This window comes from Amblyomma maculatum, chromosome 10 (genome assembly GCF_055883805.1).
Source record: "Amblyomma maculatum isolate TAMU_Amacu chromosome 10, ASM5588380v1, whole genome shotgun sequence".
Lineage (NCBI taxonomy): Eukaryota > Metazoa > Arthropoda > Arachnida > Ixodida > Ixodidae > Amblyomma > Amblyomma maculatum.
Genome location: NC_139353.1, coordinates 17813639 through 17835394, shown reverse-complemented (window position 1 = coordinate 17835394; position 21756 = coordinate 17813639). Strand labels below are relative to the sequence as shown.

At 45.6% G+C, this 21756-nt stretch overlaps 1 protein-coding gene across 1 annotated transcript in view; it reads right to left on the bottom strand.

The window, feature by feature from the left end:
• LOC146175703 (uncharacterized) overlaps positions 1-21756 on the bottom strand; it is a 46266-nt gene that overhangs the window by 2780 nt on the left and 21730 nt on the right. The window contains exons 5-7 of the mRNA XM_084581187.1: positions 20324-20467; positions 17448-17552; positions 11471-11552 (exon numbers count right to left, since the gene is read on the bottom strand). Coding sequence (XP_084437313.1) covers positions 11471-11552; positions 17448-17552; positions 20324-20467 — 331 coding nt within the window. The remainder of the gene's footprint in view (positions 1-11470; positions 11553-17447; positions 17553-20323; positions 20468-21756) is intronic.

Below are 21756 nucleotides of genomic sequence, written 5' to 3'. Positions count from 1 at the left end.
TTTGTTTCTGCGCACACAATACCATACGGCTATAATAAAAGGCTGCCTTGTTTCGAGGATTATGAATTTGGGCTGTAAAATTATGCTACAAAATGTGACCTAATGCTCACGGTTTCGAGAAATATTATTTACTGCTTTGTAATTGTGATTTAATGGTTAAACTGTTTCACAGAAGTAAAAAGGAACTCCACAAGTGTGTCAAAAGTGCGGGCAAATATGCTGCAATTCTGTCATGCCATCTGACTTTTCTGTAGTATTTGCTTTTAGTACTTTTAGTAATGTTTAGTACTTCTTTCGTAGCCCGTGGTTCAGTAGTACTTTTCTTTTTTAACCACATAACAGTTTTTATATTTATAAGGAAAATTTCTGTTTTCACAAAACCGCAGAGAAATTCCCTTGCAACGACAGAAATGTTCTGTACTTTTCTCGACTGGGACTCGTTTAATGCAAACGTAGAAAGCATTAAATTAGTAAAATTGCCAACGCGTAGTTAATATGAAACCAACAAATACACGCTCATCAGCGCAGTGAGTTGGCTTGCACAGCATTGTCCACACAGCGTCTGCAGGAGTCATCAAGTAATGCATGTCTCAAGGAAGATAGTAGTGACAGCAGGTAATTATCGTGATACGTAGAAAGTTGTTTAAAGCTTTCATCGGGAGTGCAATCTGTGATGCACGGACAATTAAGGTAATGTGCACAATAAATTGCTAAACACGGGTGAAATGAAACCGATCCCCCGTCAGAATCCACAAGCAAACTCTGCTGGCACAAAACCATTCACTGAAAATGAACTGAAGCAGCATGTAAGTGCAACGCAGTTAGCTGCATTTCAAACGAAAAAATGGCGGTAGAGAAATAGCTGCCTTTAGAGACAGAAGCTCTAAACAATGACGATTCATACCGTGAAATTCACCATCGTGTAAAGTGTCTTGCAGTACGATTTGAACTCTTTATCGTGAATTAGTTCCAGCCAAGTTTATTATTGATTTTGGTCAGCGTCAGCACTAAAGTTGCTTGTTTCAGTAATTCAAATCCATTACTTCAGTCAGGAGTCAGAAAGCCAAAGAAAGCCAAAGACAAAAAGCTAAAGCCAAAGTCAAAGAAAGCCAATAGAAGGCAGCTCTCATTTAAACAAACGACGAAGAAGCGTTCTTGGTCAGAGCCCACTTTTATAAAGCAAAGAGCAGAAATGGTGTTCTTACGGAACAAGACGTTGTCGTGACGCTGGGGCTACGTCGACCCGGCCTTCACTTGGTAGCGTGCAGAGACTCGGGGTTGAAGTAGGATTGAATCTTCGAAGTTGGTGAAATATGTACAAGCAGGTTTAATGGCACTTTGAGAAACTTATTTACAAGATTATTTACACGAAAAAGAAGGGTACATCAGCAAAATGGCAAGCGTTAAGAGTTCATAGCGAGAAGCGACTGGATGAGCCGTTTACCCAGGGCCCAGAGCGACATTTCGTGCTCTGCAGCGTCCTTAAAACCCCCTATGTCCAGCCCCTCTCTGAAGATGCTGACCAACCAAATCCAGGGCACGCCCCTCAGGTATCGGCATCCAATCGAACACATCACTGCACTGATGGTCTGAAGCACTGACTGGTCCGGCATTCATTCGTTGGGCGTGATCACTTGTTGGCGGGAAAAGCTTGGGAACGGCGAGGAGAGGAGGTACATTTCTATTCTTCAGCAAAGAAACCACAGGCTGGTTCTGACAAGGGGTTTTACTTCTCAGAAACCCGAGTGCACGTGGCGCCGCATAGGGCTCCCAACATTGTCCCTTTTCGACAATTGCAAATCTTTCCTGCATTCCCGGGAAATCACTTAATGGCCGTATGAGTCATGCTCCTTTCTTGTCCTGCACGTCAGCGGACATGTCACTCTGTGGTCTCCTTTGGATAGGAGGCATTCATCACTGGAGGATAGCACTTCTCGACTGGAAGGGTGAACAAAAGAAAGAAAGCACTTCCTGCTATTTCCCGCAGGGGGACGTTTCTTTGTGTTTTTCCAGACGTTCTCTTGACAGGGTCAATTTAGCATTTGCAGGTTGTCCACAAAGCAAAACAGGCTTACAAAAACAGAATTCCTGGAAACAGGCTCACTTAGAGCCATTGGACCATCACCACATATTCACAATACTTTTCCATGCCCACAGGCGAACAATAGAGCGCGCAAATGCGGATGCACGGTCGTAACAGCCTCCTCCCCCGCCAGAAGAGTCACGGAGGGCAGCAGTCGCCGCTGCTGCATGAAGAGACGACTTAATGGCCTGCACGTGAACGCTTGAAGCTCGCTGTTGCTTGTCGCGTTGTCTTGATTGTTGTAGGCCAAATTGCTCGAGCTGTCTGAAACTCAACCACATGTCTAAACAAGCACTCGGCTCCCGTCTGAAGAGACCAGGTTAAAAGAAAACTGCCATTGTTGTTCGAGAAAAGCCCACTCTCAAGACGTTCAGGACCCACGTATGCCTAGAAAACCAAACGTGCTGCTTTACATAGTCACACATATACAAGCGCACGAAAAAAAAAAAAAACCTGATTATCAATTTGGATACATGGTGAGGAACATCTCGGACCGCTTAGAAAGAGCGGCTAAGCGCGTCCGCATTCCCATTTAACTTCCCCTTTTTGTATCTTATTTCAAAATTGTACTGCTGTAAAATCAAGCTCCACCTAAGAAGGCGACTGTTCTTTGATGTCGCAGTTTGCAGCCAAGCCAGGGGACAATGGTCCGTCTCTACGGTGAATTTGGCCCCTCCAAGATAACACTGCAATTTTTGAATGGCCCATACAATGCAAGCGCACTCTTTCTCTGACGCGCAATAAGCCCTCTCTCTAGAACTCAGTTTTCTGCTCAAGTAGAGCACGGGGTGCTCATTACCGTCGTCATCTCTCTGGCAGAGAACAGCACCTAACCCTCGATCACTGGCATCACACTGGACCGTGAATTCTCGGCCATAGTCTGGAGCTCGCAATACCGGACGGCTAATCAGCACAGCCTTCAGGTTTACGAAGGAGGCTTCCTTTTGTTCGTCCCAGACTACATTTGTCGGTTCTGTCTTGCGGAGAGCGTCGGTCAGAGGGCTAGCCAAAGCTGAATAGTTAGGGATGTAGTGATTGTAGTACCCAGTCAGACCCAGGAATGCTCGAATTTCCGTCTTCGTGCTCGGCCGCGGGTAGTCTGCTACCGCAGAAATCTTAATCTCGCTGGGTTTCCTGAAACCTTGACCTACATTGTGACCCAAGTAGTCCACGGTCGCCCTTGCCAGGCAACATTTCTCGGCCTTTACGGTTAGTCCAGCTTGACGCAAAAGGCTCAGTACAGCTCTTAGATGTACCATATGGTCCGCCCATGAGTCGGAAAAAACCGCAATGTCATCTAAATAAGGCACCGCGAATGTTTCACACCCATTTAAAACCCTATCCATGAGTCGGGAAAAACAAAATGGAGCATTTTTGAGCCCGAAACTCATCATTGTTGGCTGGTAGCTGCCCGTCGGAGTGACGAAAGCCGCGTATCTGCTGGCGCGTTCAGTGAGCGGTACTTGCCAGTATCCTCGAGTAAGGTCCAGCGTAGTCACATATGCCGCTCTACTGACCTGTTCTACTCTCTCCTCAATATTCGGAATAGGACACACTTGATCCCTGGTGAGAGAATTTAGCTTTCGGTAGTCTACCACAGGCCTAGGGTCTTTACCTGAAGCTTCTACTAAGATCATAGGCGAAGCATAATCGCTTTCCGAGGGTTTTATTACTCCCAATTCCAGCATGCGAGTTACTTCCCTATCCAGAATTTCTCTTTGCCTTGGAGAAAATCGGTAGCACCTTGATCGCACTGGCACGTCTGAAGTCAGCTCAATATCGTGCTCAGTCAAATCAGTTCTGCCTGGCCTGTCCACGAAGCAGGCCTCAAACTCTGTTATTATCTCGCCCAGATCGGACAGCTGGGATTTCTTTAGTTCTCCTCTCTGCTCCGTCTTTTTGAGAAGCTCCTGAGCGTTGCTTCCTTTTCCGCTGAGGCAAATCAAGTTGTCCCCCATCTCCTCGGGAAGGTTTAACGTTAGATTTACCACGGCTTCCCTCTGCACATAAGGCTTCATAAGATTGCAATGATAAATGCGCACTTCTTTACGCCTACCGGGAATTTTCACTGCGTAGTTAGTGTTAGAAAGCTTTGCAACGACTTCAGCCGGTCCTTCCCACTGTACTTCGAGCTTATTCTGCCTTGAACTTCTCAGCAACATCACCTGGTCCCCGATACAAAACGTCCTTTGACGGGCTGTCTTATCATAGTACACCTTGGAACGAGCCTGGGCTGACTTCATGCTGGCCTCAACGAGTTCCTTAGTGTTATGTAAGCAATTCAAGAGGTTCAGAATGAATTCTACTACTGTTGGGTCTTCTCCGCGCCCCTCCCAGGCTTCGCGCACCATTCGCAAAGGTGAGCGCAGTGACCTTCCGTACACCAACTCGGCTGGGCTAAATCCAGTGGATTCGTGCGGCACTGACCGCAAAGCGAAAAGCGCTGCAGGCAGGCAGGTATCCCATTCGCGCTTGTTTTCATAGCATAGTCCCCTCAGGACTCGTTTGAGAACAGAGTGCCATCTTTCTACGCTGTTGCTCTGCGGATGATGGATCGAGCTATGCACTACCTTAATGCCGCATCGCTCGAGAAATGAGGTGGTGAGGACACTCGTGAAAACGCTACCCTGATCACTTTGGACCTCGGAAGGGAATCCAACTCGTGCAAACACTGACAGCAGCGAATCCACTACACTCTCGGACGTCACCTCGCGCAGCGGAACAGCCTCTGGAAACTTTGTGGCTGGGCATAACATAGTGAGGATATAACGGTACCCTGACTCTGTCACAGGAAGTGGCCCCACTACATCTATTACTAACCGGTGAAACGGCTCGGTAATGATTGGTACTAACACCATCGGAGCTTTCCACTTATCTTGTGCCTTTCCAACCCGCTGGCACGTGTCGCATGATCGTACAAAATTTTCCGTGTCCTTAAAACATCCAGGCCAATAGTATTCTTGCAACAGCCTCTGCTTTGTTTTCCTTATTCCAAGGTGACATGACCACGAGCTGCCATGGGAAAGTCGCAGTAAGTCTCCGCGGTACTTTTGGGGAACGACTAATTGGTCCCGCTCTACTCCGCGCTTATCCTTGAATAAGCGATACAGCACTCCCTTTCTCATCTCAAAAGAAATGTTATTTGCTGTCTTAGTGGCGCGGTGGCGCTCTCTTATCTCCTGTATCTTGGGATCATTGGCTTGCTCCATAGCTAAGTCCTCTCGAGTTCCACTTAAAAGTCTCGTGAGATTACTAGACACTGGCGGCAAGAGGTTACTCTCAAGAACGTCCTCATTCCGCGTCTCATCAAGCTCACTTTCAAGTTGACATATCTGAGATGCCTCGCTCTCAAAGTTTTCTGACCTGCTATCTTCCGCATTTACCACTGTTTTAACTGCCGTTTCCTCCGCTGTGGATTTTTCTGGAATGAGCAGTGTAGCTAGTTCTCGCGCCTTTGAACGTGTTAAGGCTTGCACAACTCTGTCTCCGAAAAGGATGCCCCTCTTTCGCAGCAGCATGTCCGATTTGTTGGAGAACAAATACGGATAGCACTTAGGAAGCTTTCCTGAAACGGCAGCCTCGGTTGTTAATTCGCCGAAAGGGCCCTCGATGACCACGTTCGCGATCGGCAAGCACACACTCTGTTCCTCAACTACCTGTCGGATCCATGCACACTGTCCTGTATAGTCGGAAGGCGATACATACGCCGGATGGACAACATCCATCGTTGCGGCCGAATCGCGCAGTACCTTGCAAGGCTTCCCGTTGACTACTAGGTCATGCAGGTAGGGTTCTAAAAGCTGCATATTTTCATCGCAGTCCCTGACATACGAGAAAGCAATCTTTTCTTTCCGGCAGTTGACGGCAATGTGACCCTGCTCATTACACCTAAAGCATGTGAGCGGCTTCCTAGCCCCAAGCTTGTTCTTTGTGTTCTGCGCGTTGGTCACTTCCCCACTTTTCTCACTGCCGTCCTTTCTAGGGCGTTTGCCTGAAGAAGCCTTCATTTCTTCGTTTCCCACTCTAGCAAAGTGCCTTTCCTGACGGTTTTTCACACTGAACTTGGGATTGCGGGGCCTATCCACTGCTGGGTTGCTGAATTGTCGGCGCGAAGCATACTCCTCAATAAGTTCGGCAGCTTCAGTTGCCGACTTAATTTCGCCTCGGTCCTGTAACCAATTTCTTTCTTTTTCTGGGAGGCAGTTATAAAACTGCTCCAAAAGAATTCGCTCGACTACAGCGTCCCTATCACTGTAGGAATCTGTGCTCTTTAGCCACTCGCCCAAATTTACTCTTAAATTGTACAGGAATTCAGGGTAACTCTCGTCCCTGGACTTAGTAGCTTTCCGAAAACGTTGTCTGAACGCCTCGGCGCTAAGCCTATACTTTCTCAGAAGGCAAGCTTTGACCTTCTCGTAGTTGTCCGCGTCCTCCTTGCTTAGCCGCGCGACAACCTCCGCTGCCTCGCAGGGCAGAACCGTCAATAATCTCTGAGACCAAGTGTCTCGCTGGAAGGACAGTTTTTCGCAGGTTCGCTCAAAGTTAGCCAGATACAGACCGATATCCCCTGATATCACATATGGCTGCATGTACTTTGACATCTTGAAATCTGCCTCCTTGTTGAGACGAGGTACCGCTAGCTGGGGACAATCGCCCGACCTCTTGCTCAACTCTAGTTCTAATTTCCGGAGCTCAATTTCTAGCTCCAGCTTTTTTGCTTCTCTTTCAATTTCACGCTCTTTCTGCTGTCTGAGCTGTTCCTTTTTTTGACCGATGAGGTTCCATGCTTCACTGAGCTCCTCATCATCGGTTCCTAGATCAGTGATTGCCTTTATAATCAAGGGTTTTCGTGCCAAACCACTTGTATCAATTCCCAATTCCTCACACAATAGCAACAGGTCCGGTTTCTGCAGCTTTTGTAGGTCCATGATCGCTCCGAGTGTCGGCTACTTCCAAAACAACTGTGCAAACTACCAAACCTAAAGGCGTTTCAACACTTTTTACCAGTTCTAAAATCTAACCCTGTTCTAGAACCTGGTCCACATCAGAAGAAAAGCCAAGCACTCACCCACACATGCGATCGATGTTCCGAGCTGCCCTCTTGTTGGCCGATTGTTGCTCCTGCTTGTTGCTTGAGATGCCACCTCCGATCACAAGATGTTGTGGCTTGTAGCTTCAGATCCACCTCCAATCACCAGATGTTGTGGCTTGTAGATTCAGATCCCAACGCTGGTCACCAGTCGTTGTGCTTGTAGATTCAGATCCCACCGCTGATCACCAGTTGTCGTGACGCTGGGGCTACGTCGACCCGGCCTTCACTTGGTAGCGTGCAGAGACTCGGGGTTGAAGTAGGATTGAATCTTCGAAGTTGGTGAAATATGTACAAGCAGGTTTAATGGCACTTTGAGAAACTTATTTACAAGATTATTTACACGAAAAAGAAGGGTACATCAGCAAAATGGCAAGCGTTAAGAGTTCATAGCGAGAAGCGACTGGATGAGCCGTTTACCCAGGGCCCAGAGCGACATTTCGTGCTCTGCAGCGTCCTTAAAACCCCCTATGTCCAGCCCCTCTCTGAAGATGCTGACCAACCAAATCCAGGGCACGCCCCTCAGGTATCGGCATCCAATCGAACACATCACTGCACTGATGGTCTGAAGCACTGACTGGTCCGGCATTCATTCGTTGGGCGTGATCACTTGTTGGCGGGAAAAGCTTGGGAACGGCGAGGAGAGGAGGTACATTTCTATTCTTCAGCAAAGAAACCACAGGCTGGTTCTGACAAGGGGTTTTACTTCTCAGAAACCCGAGTGCACGTGGCGCCGCATAGGGCTCCCAACATTGTCCCTTTTCGACAATTGCAAATCTTTCCTGCATTCCCGGGAAATCACTTAATGGCCGTATGAGTCATGCTCCTTTCTTGTCCTGCACGTCAGCGGACATGTCACTCTGTGGTCTCCTTTGGATAGGAGGCATTCATCACTGGAGGATAGCACTTCTCGACTGGAAGGGTGAACAAAAGAAAGAAAGCACTTCCTGCTATTTCCCGCAGGGGGACGTTTCTTTGTGTTTTTCCAGACGTTCTCTTGACAGGGTCAATTTAGCATTTGCAGGTTGTCCACAAAGCAAAACAGGCTTACAAAAACAGAATTCCTGGAAACAGGCTCACTTAGAGCCATTGGACCATCACCACATATTCACAATACTTTTCCATGCCCACAGGCGAACAATAGAGCGCGCAAATGCGGATGCACGGTCGTAACAACGTTACGTTCACTTCGATGCCTGAAATTAAAACACAGCAATTTGGCACATGCGCTGTTTCAATGTGCACATAGAAGAATCGTTGAGAACAAAGTGAAATTTGACTGCACCGATAGGATGCCACGGCACGCGCAGGAAAAATGGCGCTTTTGAAAGCCAGGAAAATGCCAGAAAATAATCTCTAGACGATATCGCAACCGAACAATAGGGCACGTAAAGAGCTCTTTTTCTTTATTGATATCTGAGGCTATAAGCTATATCACGATTAAGTTGACAATGATTATCACAAAGGTTGTTTTGGGTTTGACCGAAGTGGTTTTCATTTGGTGGTGGGCAAACTTTTAAATTCAATTTGCAAAGCTATGAATGTGCCCTTTGTTGCCGGAATCCTGGCCGGCAGCATAGCCAGCAAGAGCCTGAGAATTAGGTTTTACTGAGAATAGTTGTTGGATGCAGATGCCATCACTGCTCGAGTAGACGGAGCACCGAAAGCGCTCTCATCGAAGTAATTTTCCAGAAAAATAAAACGCATTAAAAATCACGTTTTAGGCATCATAAAGACCTAAAAAAATAGGAGGTTGTGCCGCCACCACCATAGCTCAGCTGGTAGAGCATCGGACACAAAATTCCGAGATCGTGGATTCGGATCACCTCATGTGGTCATTGTTTCTTCTTTAAAAAAAATAATCTTCGTAATTGCATTAGTCATTATAACATTCTCATGCTTCAACATACTCATCGTAACAGTGCATAATTTTTTTCAAGAATTTGACTCTATTCTAAATAACTCTTATCTGGTTGTTTGGATATCCAGCTTTCTGAGCAAGCATTCTCAGTCCGTACACTTTAATTCATCTATTTTTGCTCTTGTTAGTGCGTCATCCGGCATTCAACAAGGTCCTGTTTTAGGCCCGCTTCTTTTCTTGCTATACATTGAAGACCTGCCACATTGCGTATCAGTTAGAATTAACGTTTAGGCTAATGATTGCGTGCTGTGTCATTGCATCAACACGCCACTTGACCATAAATTGCTCAATGACTCGTTCATTAAATTTCGTAGTTGGTGCAAGAAATGACAAATAATTATCAATTTCTCTAAACTTGTTTTGATGTCTTTTACTAGAAGCACGTCTCATTCACTTTTCAAGTGCACTTCTCACGGTGAGCATTAAGAAAGAGTCACAGAACCTAAATACCTCGGTCTTCAATGTTCTCATGACATCTCAAGTCCAAACACAATGATATCATATGTAACAAAGATTTTGAACGTTTAGGTACCTCCATCGTACATCGCGCAAGGCACCAAAGGATTTAAAACTACTCACATATAAAACATTTATCCACTAAAATCTTGATTATGGCTGCATCGTATGGAATCCTCATACGAAATCCGATATTAAAAACTCAGAATAAGTTAGTAGAATAAGTTAGAAAGAAGTCTGTACGCTACAACTTCCACAACTACGGCAGTTATTTTGCTTCTTCTCATTGTGCAGATTTAGATCTCAAAGCACCATCATCTCGCCGACAATTTGAATGTTTGAAGATTTTGCATACACTGGTTAAATCTCCATGCCTTCCTTCACTGAATAACTATTGAACTTTACCAATTCCTTCTATCACTAAAAGTTCCCATAGCCCCTTTCTTCTCCCGCACTGGAAATTTCAAACACAGTTTCTTTCCCCTGGCCATTGAACTCTGGAATTCGCTGTTGGAAACTAACTAACTAACTAACTAACTAACTAACTAACTAACTAACTAACTAACTAACTAACTAACTAACTAACTAACTAACTAACTAACTAACTAACTAACTAACTAACTAACTAACTAACTAACTAACTAACTAACTAACTAACTAACTAACTAACTAACTAACTAACTAACTAACTAACTAACTAACTAACTAACTAACTAACTAACTAACTAACCAACTAACTAACTAACTAACTAACTAACTAACTAACTAACTAACTAACTAACTAACTAACTAACTAACTAACTAACTAACTAACTAAATAAATAAATAAATAAATAAATAAAAATAAATAAGCTATTTCAACATCGAAAAAAACATCTCTGCTTCTCTTCGTAACCCTGGCTGCTGCCTCCCTTTATATGTGCCTTTTAACGAGCTACTTAGTTTCCCTGCATTTATCTGCTGACTAACTGAAGCAGGGCTTCAAATCTATCGATCTTGATGTCAGTGCTGTACATTATTTTCTACATTCATCAACACCAAATAACTTTTTTTCTTAATATCCCTGGCTGTTCACTGCCTTCGTATGTACGTGTAAATCATAACGAGACTCTCATATTCACTACATTTATTTGCTGAATGGCCGTTGAGTAGGATTGTATTGGGATAGAGTGGTAAGCCCTTACTACCAGACGATATTCGATATTGTCCTTCGCGGCAATATGTTGGCAATATCTTCACAGAGTAGAAAAGAGATATCCTGCTTAACAATTGTGTAAAAATATTTATCTTCTCTTATTTTCACAGAACAGATAGCAGCGTAATAAAATATTTTAGAGTTATTCTAATACGATACCCAAGGCATCTTAATTCACATAACAATACATCAAAATTCGCAGTATTTGTAGTATTTTCCCTTTCAGTCAATTCACAAAGCGGCAGTCAACAATCACACACGACAGATGAGATATTTATTTCTTAAAAACAGGCTGCGGATAACTTGAATAAAGTGTTATAATGGAAGTGAGAATACCGTCACCAAACCCGCTGTATTCGTAAGCCATAAAAATGCCTGAAAGCGAAACACAGATTTCGCGGCTACCACATGTCTTTACATACAAATTGTGAAAACGTCAATGTAATCCTTTCTTTTTTTTTTGCGAATTTGGGTATTCATGAAAGGTGTTTAAATTCAGCGGAAGAAGAAAATGTTTGTTAAAATACGAATACTTCGGCCATGAATGAGCCTTTTATCGATGAACAAAGGCGATTGTAGACGCTGCAGCCACACTATCTATTTTTTCCCAACACAAGAATTGAGTTAAGGTCAGCGCAGAGTTGCCTAAAGGTTGACCTTGACAGCGCTAGCCCCTCATGTACTCCTGAAAACACATAGTGCACTCAGCGCGGTGCTCGAGCTTACAGTATTTGCTGGTTTCGCACTGTGAATTTAGGGCGTAATTCCGATGAGTGACGCATCTTGTCTGGTTGGAGCAGTCAGCATCCTATGCAGGGAAACACAGAAAAAAAAAGTCAAATCACGCCCCTTCGAAGCCGTTTCCGAATAATTATGATTTGCGGCTACTTTACTTTCGACTCTCAATTATGAGTCTTGCGCTAAATGTGTTTGAAATAGTTCGACCAACCCACTGGACGAGCACTAGAATAGAAAATACCTGGGCCTGTATGACTGCGTTATGACCCAAGTAAAGCTTCGTCCCAGCCCAGGATACTCGAACATCGTGTTGTTAATAAAAAAGGCACTCTCAAAGAAACCATAAAAAAAGAACAGCATTGAGCATGAAATTCCCAATAAAAGATTTGCGAGGTTTAGCTTGGCCCTATAGTCACATTCGAAAGGATAATATTGTTTTTGCCATGGCACGACTTAGATGGCTGGATTTTCTTCATATGCGGGACGAATCGCACGGTAACATGGTCATACCGCTTGAAAAAAAAATTATTTATGTTCTATCAACAGTGCAAACCATCACTTATTCTGCCTTAATGGTTGCATCAAACAGGTAGATCATAAAGCTTGAAAATATAGGCAACTCAATTTATGCAGCGCAAATATGAATGCCAGTGCCGTTTTAAGATAACTATTTAAGTATCCCGATTTCTTTCAGTGACTTTGATAACAGACTTTCATATACGATGTCATTCCGTGTTATAGCAGATTTCAAGAGTCGAGAGGTCATTTCAGAATTTAGGTAATGCGGACATGAAGCGTGATACATAATAAGGATGCGACGCTAAGTCTCGTGTGGACGACAAGGATCGAGTTTGTTTTACTGCTTTTGCTGAAGTTTCTTAGATAAACCGATGAACAGGTGCATAGTTAATGATAGCTGGTACGAAAATGGACGATACGGTTTTCGCGATGAGAAAATTAATATTTTGCAGCAGAATATTCGATGTTTACAAAATTTGCTTAGCAGATATAACGTGAACAGTAATATTGAAGGCCCACGAATAGGCGTTCAGTTAACTTCGAGCTCTTATAAGAAGAGAACGTTTTGTTAAACGAATGTCGGAGCATCGTAAATCATTCTTACTTACAGTCGTGCATGGGGTGACGTCAGCAGAGTGATGAGGTATTGCCACTGTCAGGAAGTATTGCCGAGAACATTTGAGATGGTTATTTCGATCACATGAAATTTAAAGCATAGATGTGGCAAATGTAGTCTTGGACACTGTATTGCATTCAGCTATCATAAAACAGAGCACTAGACAGCTTCGAGTTCAATGGACAAGGGCAGAGGGCTACTTTAAGTGAATGCACTCTGAAGACCCTTGACAACTAACTCTGAGAGCACAAAATTTGAAACTATGGGGTTTTCACGAAATGTTATAGAGTATTCCGAAACAAGCCACATATGACGAAAGACTCGTTTCTTATTTTTGACAAGCGAATTTAAACCTAGAATAAATATTGCATAGAATAGAGAACTGAGGCGTGTGTTTTTGTCCCATTTATTAGATTTCGCTACATAGTGCTGAGGCCTACAATGAAGCGACTCTCTTTCTGAACGCTCATTTCTTGTAGTGAACCGATAAAGATGGTAATCAGAACGGTTTGATACCATTCTAACGCTGCTTCTTTGATACTGTTAGATAATTTCGTCTTGTCGTGAAAATATTTATTGGTTTCGGATATTCTTCATGCCAAAAGTGTAAAAATGAAAGTTTGGATCCATAACCTACAATAAATGTATCCACAACTACTGGGAGTACAATCTCAATCCTAAGCACTTCTGCTGCAGCGACAGCTACAACGAAGACCAAGAAGCTTGTGTCGATGTATGCAGGAGCACATGAAGGTGCAATGTCATAAACCTTTGGCACCAACATTGCTCCATTCTGCTCTCGCATTGCACACATAATGTGACTTAATGTTGGCACAAATTGTCGTCACCCTTTTTGTATTCTTTTTAGCTAACTCTGTCCCCCTCCTCATTTGTGGACAAGAATAAGGAAATGAGTGGCATTTTTCTTGATTTCGCTGACTTAGCTTGCTCCATTTGTATCCGCATGAATGCTGTAGCTAAACAGTAGTTAGCCTGGTTGACCTTCCAGGATTTCTTCATTCTTTTTTATTTGACTTTCTCAACACAGACGCTTTGTTACTGTGAAAAAACACACTGAAAACGGGGTTACACTTGCGCCATCTGAGCTATTTGTTTTATTGGAGCTAAATTTTGAAGCCAGCCAAATGTTTAATTAGCCTATGCAACCGCAGTTTTTTCTGGGCTGATGCGCCTTATAACTAAACGAACTTGCTCCAAGATCAAGACTGAGCACTGGGTCGTGAGCCTATGTTCGCTCTGCCAAGCTGAAGAAATGGCAACATGTGCGCGACCTGTACCTCTTCAGCGTGCTTCTGTGGAGAGGTTGGTCTTAATAGGAAGTGCGTAAATGCTTACTTACACAATGCGGTCAACAAACTGACGAGTGCTGCGTATCCAAGCATACTGCAAAGGTGGTTGAGGGCTTTTCGGTGCCAGTGCCGCCGCGGACTTCTTCTTTACTTCCAAGCGGACGACGATGATGCTAAATCGTTCCACTGCGGATTACGTATACGGCCGGTGTGATATAGAAATAGGACGCGCCATAAATTCGAAAGTTTCAACGCGAGAATATTAACGATCCCGTATCGCCGAATACCTGGTGCCGGCATAGTTGGCCGTAGGCGAAAAATTCAGGTTGATCAATTGGTTCATGACGTCACGGTCTCATGCCGTGGCGCCAAATTTCAAATACCCCGAAACAGTCTCGTTAAGCTTAACGTCACACGATCAGCGCAATGCAAAATAAAGGGACAACTTGTCTAAACTGACCTAGTTTTACTAATAAATCACTTGCACTAATGAATAAGTTTTTGTGCGAGATTCGAAGCCATGACCGCTGCGTTAAAGGTAAAAGAAAGGTAACAATTACCTTATAACTAAGACTGTAGAAAAGTACAGATTGGCATTTCATATTCTCTTTGCTTGAGACGGACAATTGGCGTTGTTTGAGTCATTTCACACTGCACAATCCCCTCAGAGGAGCACAGGCAGGCCACTTTCACATCATATCATTGACACGATGTTTAAGTGACTATCTAACATTTTGTTTCAGCCGCGGAATATATCTGAGCGTCTTATAAGCGCGTGCGATACAATAACAGGTGCTATAAAATGGTGAGGTGGCAGAACATTCTGAGATCCAGATTAGAGGCAGCGGTGGCATCTGTATCATAGCAAAAAAACGTTAATAGCAGAAGACTACAAGCCACTCGAGGGAAGATGGGTGGATATTTTGATGGATTTCCTGGAAGTGCACGACGTGTGGAAAAATACGTATCTAAAGAACGTGCCTCTGAAAATGCGATTGTCTAGACATTGAGTATGTTTGTTCACTACACTACTGTTGCTGATTAATAGGGGTCTCTTGACAAATAATTAGCCCTTTAAGTCCCTCTGCGTATGCATTGACTCGGACGGGTAGCGAGTGACTGCCCTTCGTGCCAAATTACGTCATTTATGAATATATAGAACGAACTCTCATAAAGGAATAAAATGTATTATTGGTACGCTCAAGCTACTCATTTAGAGTATGCGAGAAAGCGCTTATAAAAACCCAGTCTTTTCATTCCGAGACTTTTTGTATATTCTAGTTTAAATAGGCTTCTTTGGGGGGAAACGAAGGCGCAGTATCTATCTTACTTTTCGGTAAACACCCGCACGCAATTTGTAAATGTGGCCTATTGGAAAGTGAATGTGCAATCTCTGTCGCAGTTGTCGACGGACACCTGATCCGAGCCGTAAGAGAAGGGACACCACCTTAACCACAGGCCTCCATTTTCCCTACCACGTTGCGAGCTGTTGTATTTTCTTCTTTTCGGGGATGGAAGTTTGAGCGTGTAAAGTGATTTACAGTTGTGCATTCCTCTCTCCTGTGTTGTGTGCGAGGGGTGTTGCCGCATCCTGTGCGTGGCGCGCCGACGGGAGCCGAGCCGGAGTAAGACGATGCTTCCCCACCGACCCCTCTGCTGCTGTACCGCGTGATCTGGCGCCTGGGAGCTCAAGGTCGCGACATGCGGGGGACCGCGCCCCGGCGCCGGGAAAGAGACTCGCCTGAAGATCATGTTCTCGTTGTTTTCGTGAACTGACAGAAAGCGTGAACTGACACAAGGCAGACGCGTGTGTGCGGCGCCCCCTTCGGCGCCGAGGGAGGGTGGCTCCCCTGCGGGTCAGTCGGTCGGACCTTTTGCTTCGGGAACGGAAAGAAAGAAGTCGTGCGTGTGTTTATTCCCTTGTTTAACCTCTCCATGTAATGTAAAGCTCAATACAGTTTTGTCGTTTGTTCTCATGAAAGTTTCACCGAGTCGTCATTGACTGACTGTCAACTCTCCCACAACATGGTGCCGAAACCCGGGAACTGCAATCTCCAGGACTAGGAGAACTTCGGAAACTCGCAACCAGGCTGCGACGGATAAAGTAAGTGACGGCACGGTCCGCGGCGACGCAATTATGCAGAGGACAAGGGAAAAGAGAACGGCGCGTCGACAGCAAAATACGAAACTCATAAATGAGGCAAAGGCTACCCTACCATCGACAGATATCGGAGCGTTGCGCTCACTCATTGAAAGGCTTACAGCCAACAACGATGCGCTTCTGAAATTGAACACAGAGTTGGAAGACGGAATAGCTGATGAAGACTTCACTTCCGAATTCGAAGCCGTCATGCGATACGAGGATGCAGCCACGGGTATGCTTGGTCAACTCAAGGCAAGAGAGGCTGAGCTGCTCAGATCGCCGCACCTCCTGACAGCGCAGTCAGCAGAACCACAGCGGGGGAGCCAACATATAGGCCGTGAAGCTCCACATCGTAGTGCAGTAAAGCTTCCCACTCTTCAACTTACAGCATTCAACGGAGAGCTTCAACAGTGGCGCAGATTCTGGGAACAATTTAAAGAAGCCGTCCATGACAATGCGGAGCTCACGAAGGGCGAAAAGTTTCAGTATCTGCGAAGCCTACTAAGCGGAGCTGCGGCCTCATCGATAGCCGGTTTACAGGCGACGGGAGAGTGTTATGAAGACGCTGTGGCCATCCTCTCCAAGCGCTTCGGCGACACCCGAAATATTATCAGGGAGCACCTGGCCCAACTTCGAGCGCTACCATCGGTTACTTCATCGGACGACGTGAGAGGCCTACGAAAGCTACTCGATCACGTTCAATGCCATGTGCGCGGACTGAGGGGACTGAACGTGAGCTCGAACACTTATTCTACGATGATGATCGACATTATTTTGAAAGCTTTACCTGCCGACATCGTCGTGGGATATTATAAGCAACTGGCCAATCATCCGAGCTCATCTCGTTCCGAAAACAACGCCCCGAGCAGCGAGGAACCCACATCTGCCACGGGTCTCACAGACGGTGAGTTTGAACAACTTCTGACTTACTTGACTGTCGAAGTGGAAAGTCGAGAAAAGACTGGAACTGGCCTCAGGCGAGACAAGCCAATGAGACAGGGAAGTGAAAGGAAGCAATTGTCCTTACCTCCTACATCTGCGGTACTGCACGCAACTTCCCACGTAAAGGAGCAGTGTCTGTTCTGCGGATCTCTGACACACAGCACTGCTGATTGCAACAGTGACATAGGCCGTGAGGAGCGATTAGAGAAACTGAAGAAAGAAAATCGCTGCTTCCGATGTACCTTACGAGGACATCGTTCGAAAGATTGTCGCCGCCGATTGAAATGCGGAAAATGCAGCGGCAGGCATGCCGTATCGGTATGCGACCCTAACTGGAAGCCGAACAAAAGGGAAGTCACTCCAAATTTGGATGTCAGCAGCTTGCATGCCAGCAGCCGCAATTTCATGAGTAGTGAAATTCTGCTACAAACTTGCCGGCTTTGGGCTGTTGGCGACAGTCGATGCGGCTACATTCGAGGCATCGTGGATGGCGGCAGTCATCGCAGTTTTATTCGTGAGGACACCTCGAAATTTCTGGGTCTGAAAGAAAGCGGCCAAACCTCTCTACAGCTGAGCACATTCGGGACAGCCACCTCTTCAACTAAAAGATATCGCCTTGTAGAGGTTCGTCTCCGCAGCCAGTACGATGACGAGGAATACCTAATCGAAGCCATTGAAGTTCCTTTCATCTGCAACGACTTAGTTCAAGTGCCTGTTGAGGATGAGTTTGTCAAGATTATAGAGCAGACAGGACGTCCCATAGCTGACAAACTTTTGTCGCCAGGTATGCCAGCGGTACCAGGTATCGGTCTTCTTATTGGCTCTGAGCACCTGTGGAAGTTCATGACAGGCGAAATTCAACGTTGTCAGCAGAACGCTGACTTGGTTGCCCTAGGCTCAGTCTTCGGTTGGATGTTTCAAGGCCCAGTATCAGTGCATACCTCAGTTGACACTTCATCCAACATCTGTGTTCTGAGGGTAAGCACGGCGCTTAACACTACCGAAAACATAGTAAAAGGCTTCTGGGACTTGGAAAGCCTCGGCATCATAGATCATAAAGGAGGACCTGATGAGGAAACAGAAGCGACCATTCACCAACTTGAAAGAAACATCACTATGCAGAACGGCCGTTACGAAGTCGCCCTTCCTGTGACAGAGAACAGCGGACAACTGTCAGATAACCGATCCCAAGCTCAGAAGCGATTCAAGAGCCTCGGAAAAAGAATTCAGCGTATTCCGGAGTTCGGAGCCGAGTACCAGGCTACTATGCAAAGCTACATACAGATGGGCTACGCCGAACGGGTGACCACTGACGAAGAACCCACCTCGCACGTGTACTACATGCCTCACCACGCAGTTATGCGCAGCGACTCAACAACTACGAAGATGCGTATTGTGTTTGATGCATCCTCACATGAGCAATGTGCTTCTTCCCTGAATGAACATCTAGAGAAAGGGCCTTGTCTTCTCACAGATCTGGTCAAACTACTAATCCGTTTTCGACTGTATCACATCGCTTTGACAGCAGACATTCAGAAGGCATTTTTACAAATCAGTGTCAGAGAGGAAGACAGAGACGCTTTACGTTTTCCTTGGTTTAAAGGCCTGCCTTCAAATGCTGAACCGGACCCTGAAATCGAAAAGTGGTGTATGAAACGTGTGCCGTTTGGCACCAAAGCTAGCCCATTCTTGCTTAATGCCACGCTGCAACACCACTTCGAAGCTGCTGAAGCCTCTAGCCAAAGAACTGCTGCGCTTTTGGCGGAATCTTTCTACGTCGATGACCTGTTGGTTGGAGCTGACGCGGAAGAGGAGGCGGAGGAGATTTTCTCTCAAGCCAATGATATTCTTCAGGCTTGCGGAATGAGTTTGCGAAAGTGGTATTCCAGCTCCAAGCGCTTGCAAGACCTATTCGCAGCGCAGGAAAGTCAGAAAGACTCAAACGAAACTGTGACGATTCTTGGCCTTACCTGGAATATTGAAAGCGACACAATTACCGTGGCCACAAAGTCACTTTCAACCATTTTGGACAGTCAGCACAGCTGCAAAAGACGTATTCTGCAGACAATCGCCAGAATATTTGATCCTCTTGGAATGCTAGTGCCATTTACAATACAAGCCAAGACACTCTTTCAAGAATTATGGCAGCGGAACATTGATTGGGACGATCCACTGCCTCCTGACATTGCCAAGAAGTGGGAAGGCTGGGTGTCAGAGCTAGTGGACCTTTCTTCACTGACAGTGCCACGATGTGTTGCTCCGGTGCTCAAACCGCAGAGTGTTATACAGTTGCATGTCTTCTGCGATGCCAGCCAGCGAGCGTACGGGACCTGCGCCTACCTACGAATAGATGGCCACGTTAGAGCCTGCGTCGTGAAGCTGCCCAACGGAACCACACTGTGACGGCCGGTTCAGCTTCTCTACCCCCTCGAGTTGTGTGTTTAGTACTAACCTAGGGATCCCACAGCTGGGGCCCGGGAGGTTGTTGTATTTTCTTCTTTTCGGGGATGGAAGTTTGAGCGTGTAAAGTGATTTACAGTTGTGCATTCCTCTCTCCTGTGTTGTGTGCGAGGGGTGTTGCCGCATCCTGTGCGTGGCGCGCCGACGGGAGCCGAGCCGGAGTAAGACGATGCTTCCCCACCGACCCCTCTGCTGCTGTACCGCGTGATCTGGCGCCTGGGAGCTCAAGGTCGCGACATGCGGGGGACCGCGCCCCGGCGCCGGGAAAGAGACTCGCCTGAAGATCATGTTCTCGTTGTTTTCGTGAACTGACAGAAAGCGTGAACTGACACAAGGCAGACGCGTGTGTGCGGCGCCCCCTTCGGCGCCGAGGGAGGGTGGCTCCCCTGCGGGTCAGTCGGTCGGACCTTTTGCTTCGGGAACGAAAGAAAGAAGTCGTGCGTGTGTTTATTCCCTTGTTTAACCTCTCCATGTAATGTAAAGCTCAATACAGTTTTGTCGTTTGTTCTCATGAAAGTTTCACCGAGTCGTCATTGACTGACTGTCAACTCTCCCACAACACGAGCATTTCGTTGAGAACCCGAGCCGGGGAACGGCAAGGGCTTTTCGACCGAAAGAGCTGAATACGCTCTCGCTTGTAATATTTTCCAGTTTTGTGAACAGTTTATAAGGCAGTTAACTTACATGTATGTTGATGAAAGGCGTTGAGGCATTCGTGTTTTTTTTTAATTTTATTTAGACCTCCAGGAGAAACAACCTGTCTAAAAGCTTACGACATTCAGTCCATTAGTATTGTTTGTCGCCAGCGTTGTGACAGTACATGACAGCTGCAGTTTTTGTCCGCCACATGCCCGCAGCTGGTCCTCAGCTGTGGCGGTCGGCAGTGAGAACGTCGGTGTGGGAGAGACACCCCTGGCATCGGTAGTCGACGGCACCCAGTGGAACAACTGCAACGCTCCAATCATTGCAGGGATCAGACTCCTTTTCACGAACGCCTGTGAGGTTAACGTGGTGTTAAGTAGGAAGAGGAACAGGCAATAAAGCTACGTTTTAGGCCAGTTACAATTCTAAGAATAAGAATGACACTAAAATGTTAATGTTATTACCAAGATTACACCGGAATCAGGGCTACATGCACTCTCTGAAATGTCGTTTTTAGCATGGTCTTAAAAGATGTGAACAGGAACCCCGCTGATCAAAATACAGCGCTTTCACTATGGTAGAAGTTCTAGGGGGAGTGATATATGTAACTTAAGGGACAGTACAAAGAACTCGGACACCGCTGCGAGAGCTATATTTTCTGGTTTCCCATTTCGCTTCTTCCGCCCTCCGTACCATTTACTGAGAAGTTAGAAAATTAAAAACTCCACAAGTGTCCCCAAACGCGATAACTTCAGAAAGGCCCGGGCTGTATTCTCTATGACTTCTCATGCACGTACAAGGTAACAGAGGTAAGAGACGGCCCTGGCTAGCCCGCGATATTGCTTTACAATCTCGTTGCACCGATGAGTGCACTTTAGTTCATAAGACATCGTATACTAAGTCGCTAGCTAGTCATAAATGGGAAGTTTCATTATGGTCTAGTATAAGCACTTTGCCGTCTCAAAGTTTCACATGGGACAATGAGAGAAGCCTTGCATAAAAATTCAAATATTTCGACGAAGTCGAGTGTTACGCAACGCGCAGTGACATCATATAACGTATGAATGGGGCTCTTTTGGGCTTCCATCGAAATACGGCCGCTTCGTCCGCGATTTGATTTTGTAAGCATTAGTGCCATGGAACAAAGTTTATACAGTGCAGTTTTAGAAGCATTTGGCCGCTTTAGGCACAACTTGCCGTTTCTTTCTTTATTGATCTTTTTTCTGCAAATAATTTACACAGGCCTGCAAGGAAGCCATATACACAGTATACTGTAGCCCCCAAAACACTTTTTTTCACATCTTTACAGGAGGCAGGAAGTTTACATAAAAAGCTGCCAAAAGCCAGCTTGAGAGGTACGGCATGATATTGAGAATCGCTTTGCTCTGTTCACGTTGTGATTGAGCACCAAATCACTTTCGGTTTGAAGAATTCGGAATATGAGGTGTTTTAAAACAGAAAGCCGTAAACGGAAGAAGGACGCAAAACCTGCACTGGCGTTTTATCAATGCGCGATGCAAATACACTTCATCATCATCAGTGCTTTTCAACTCGTTGAGGGACCTTGTTACTTTCACCGCCGTTACCGGCTCATTTCCAAATACTGTGTTCTTGATGCCGAAACGCTTAATGACTCCTCCTC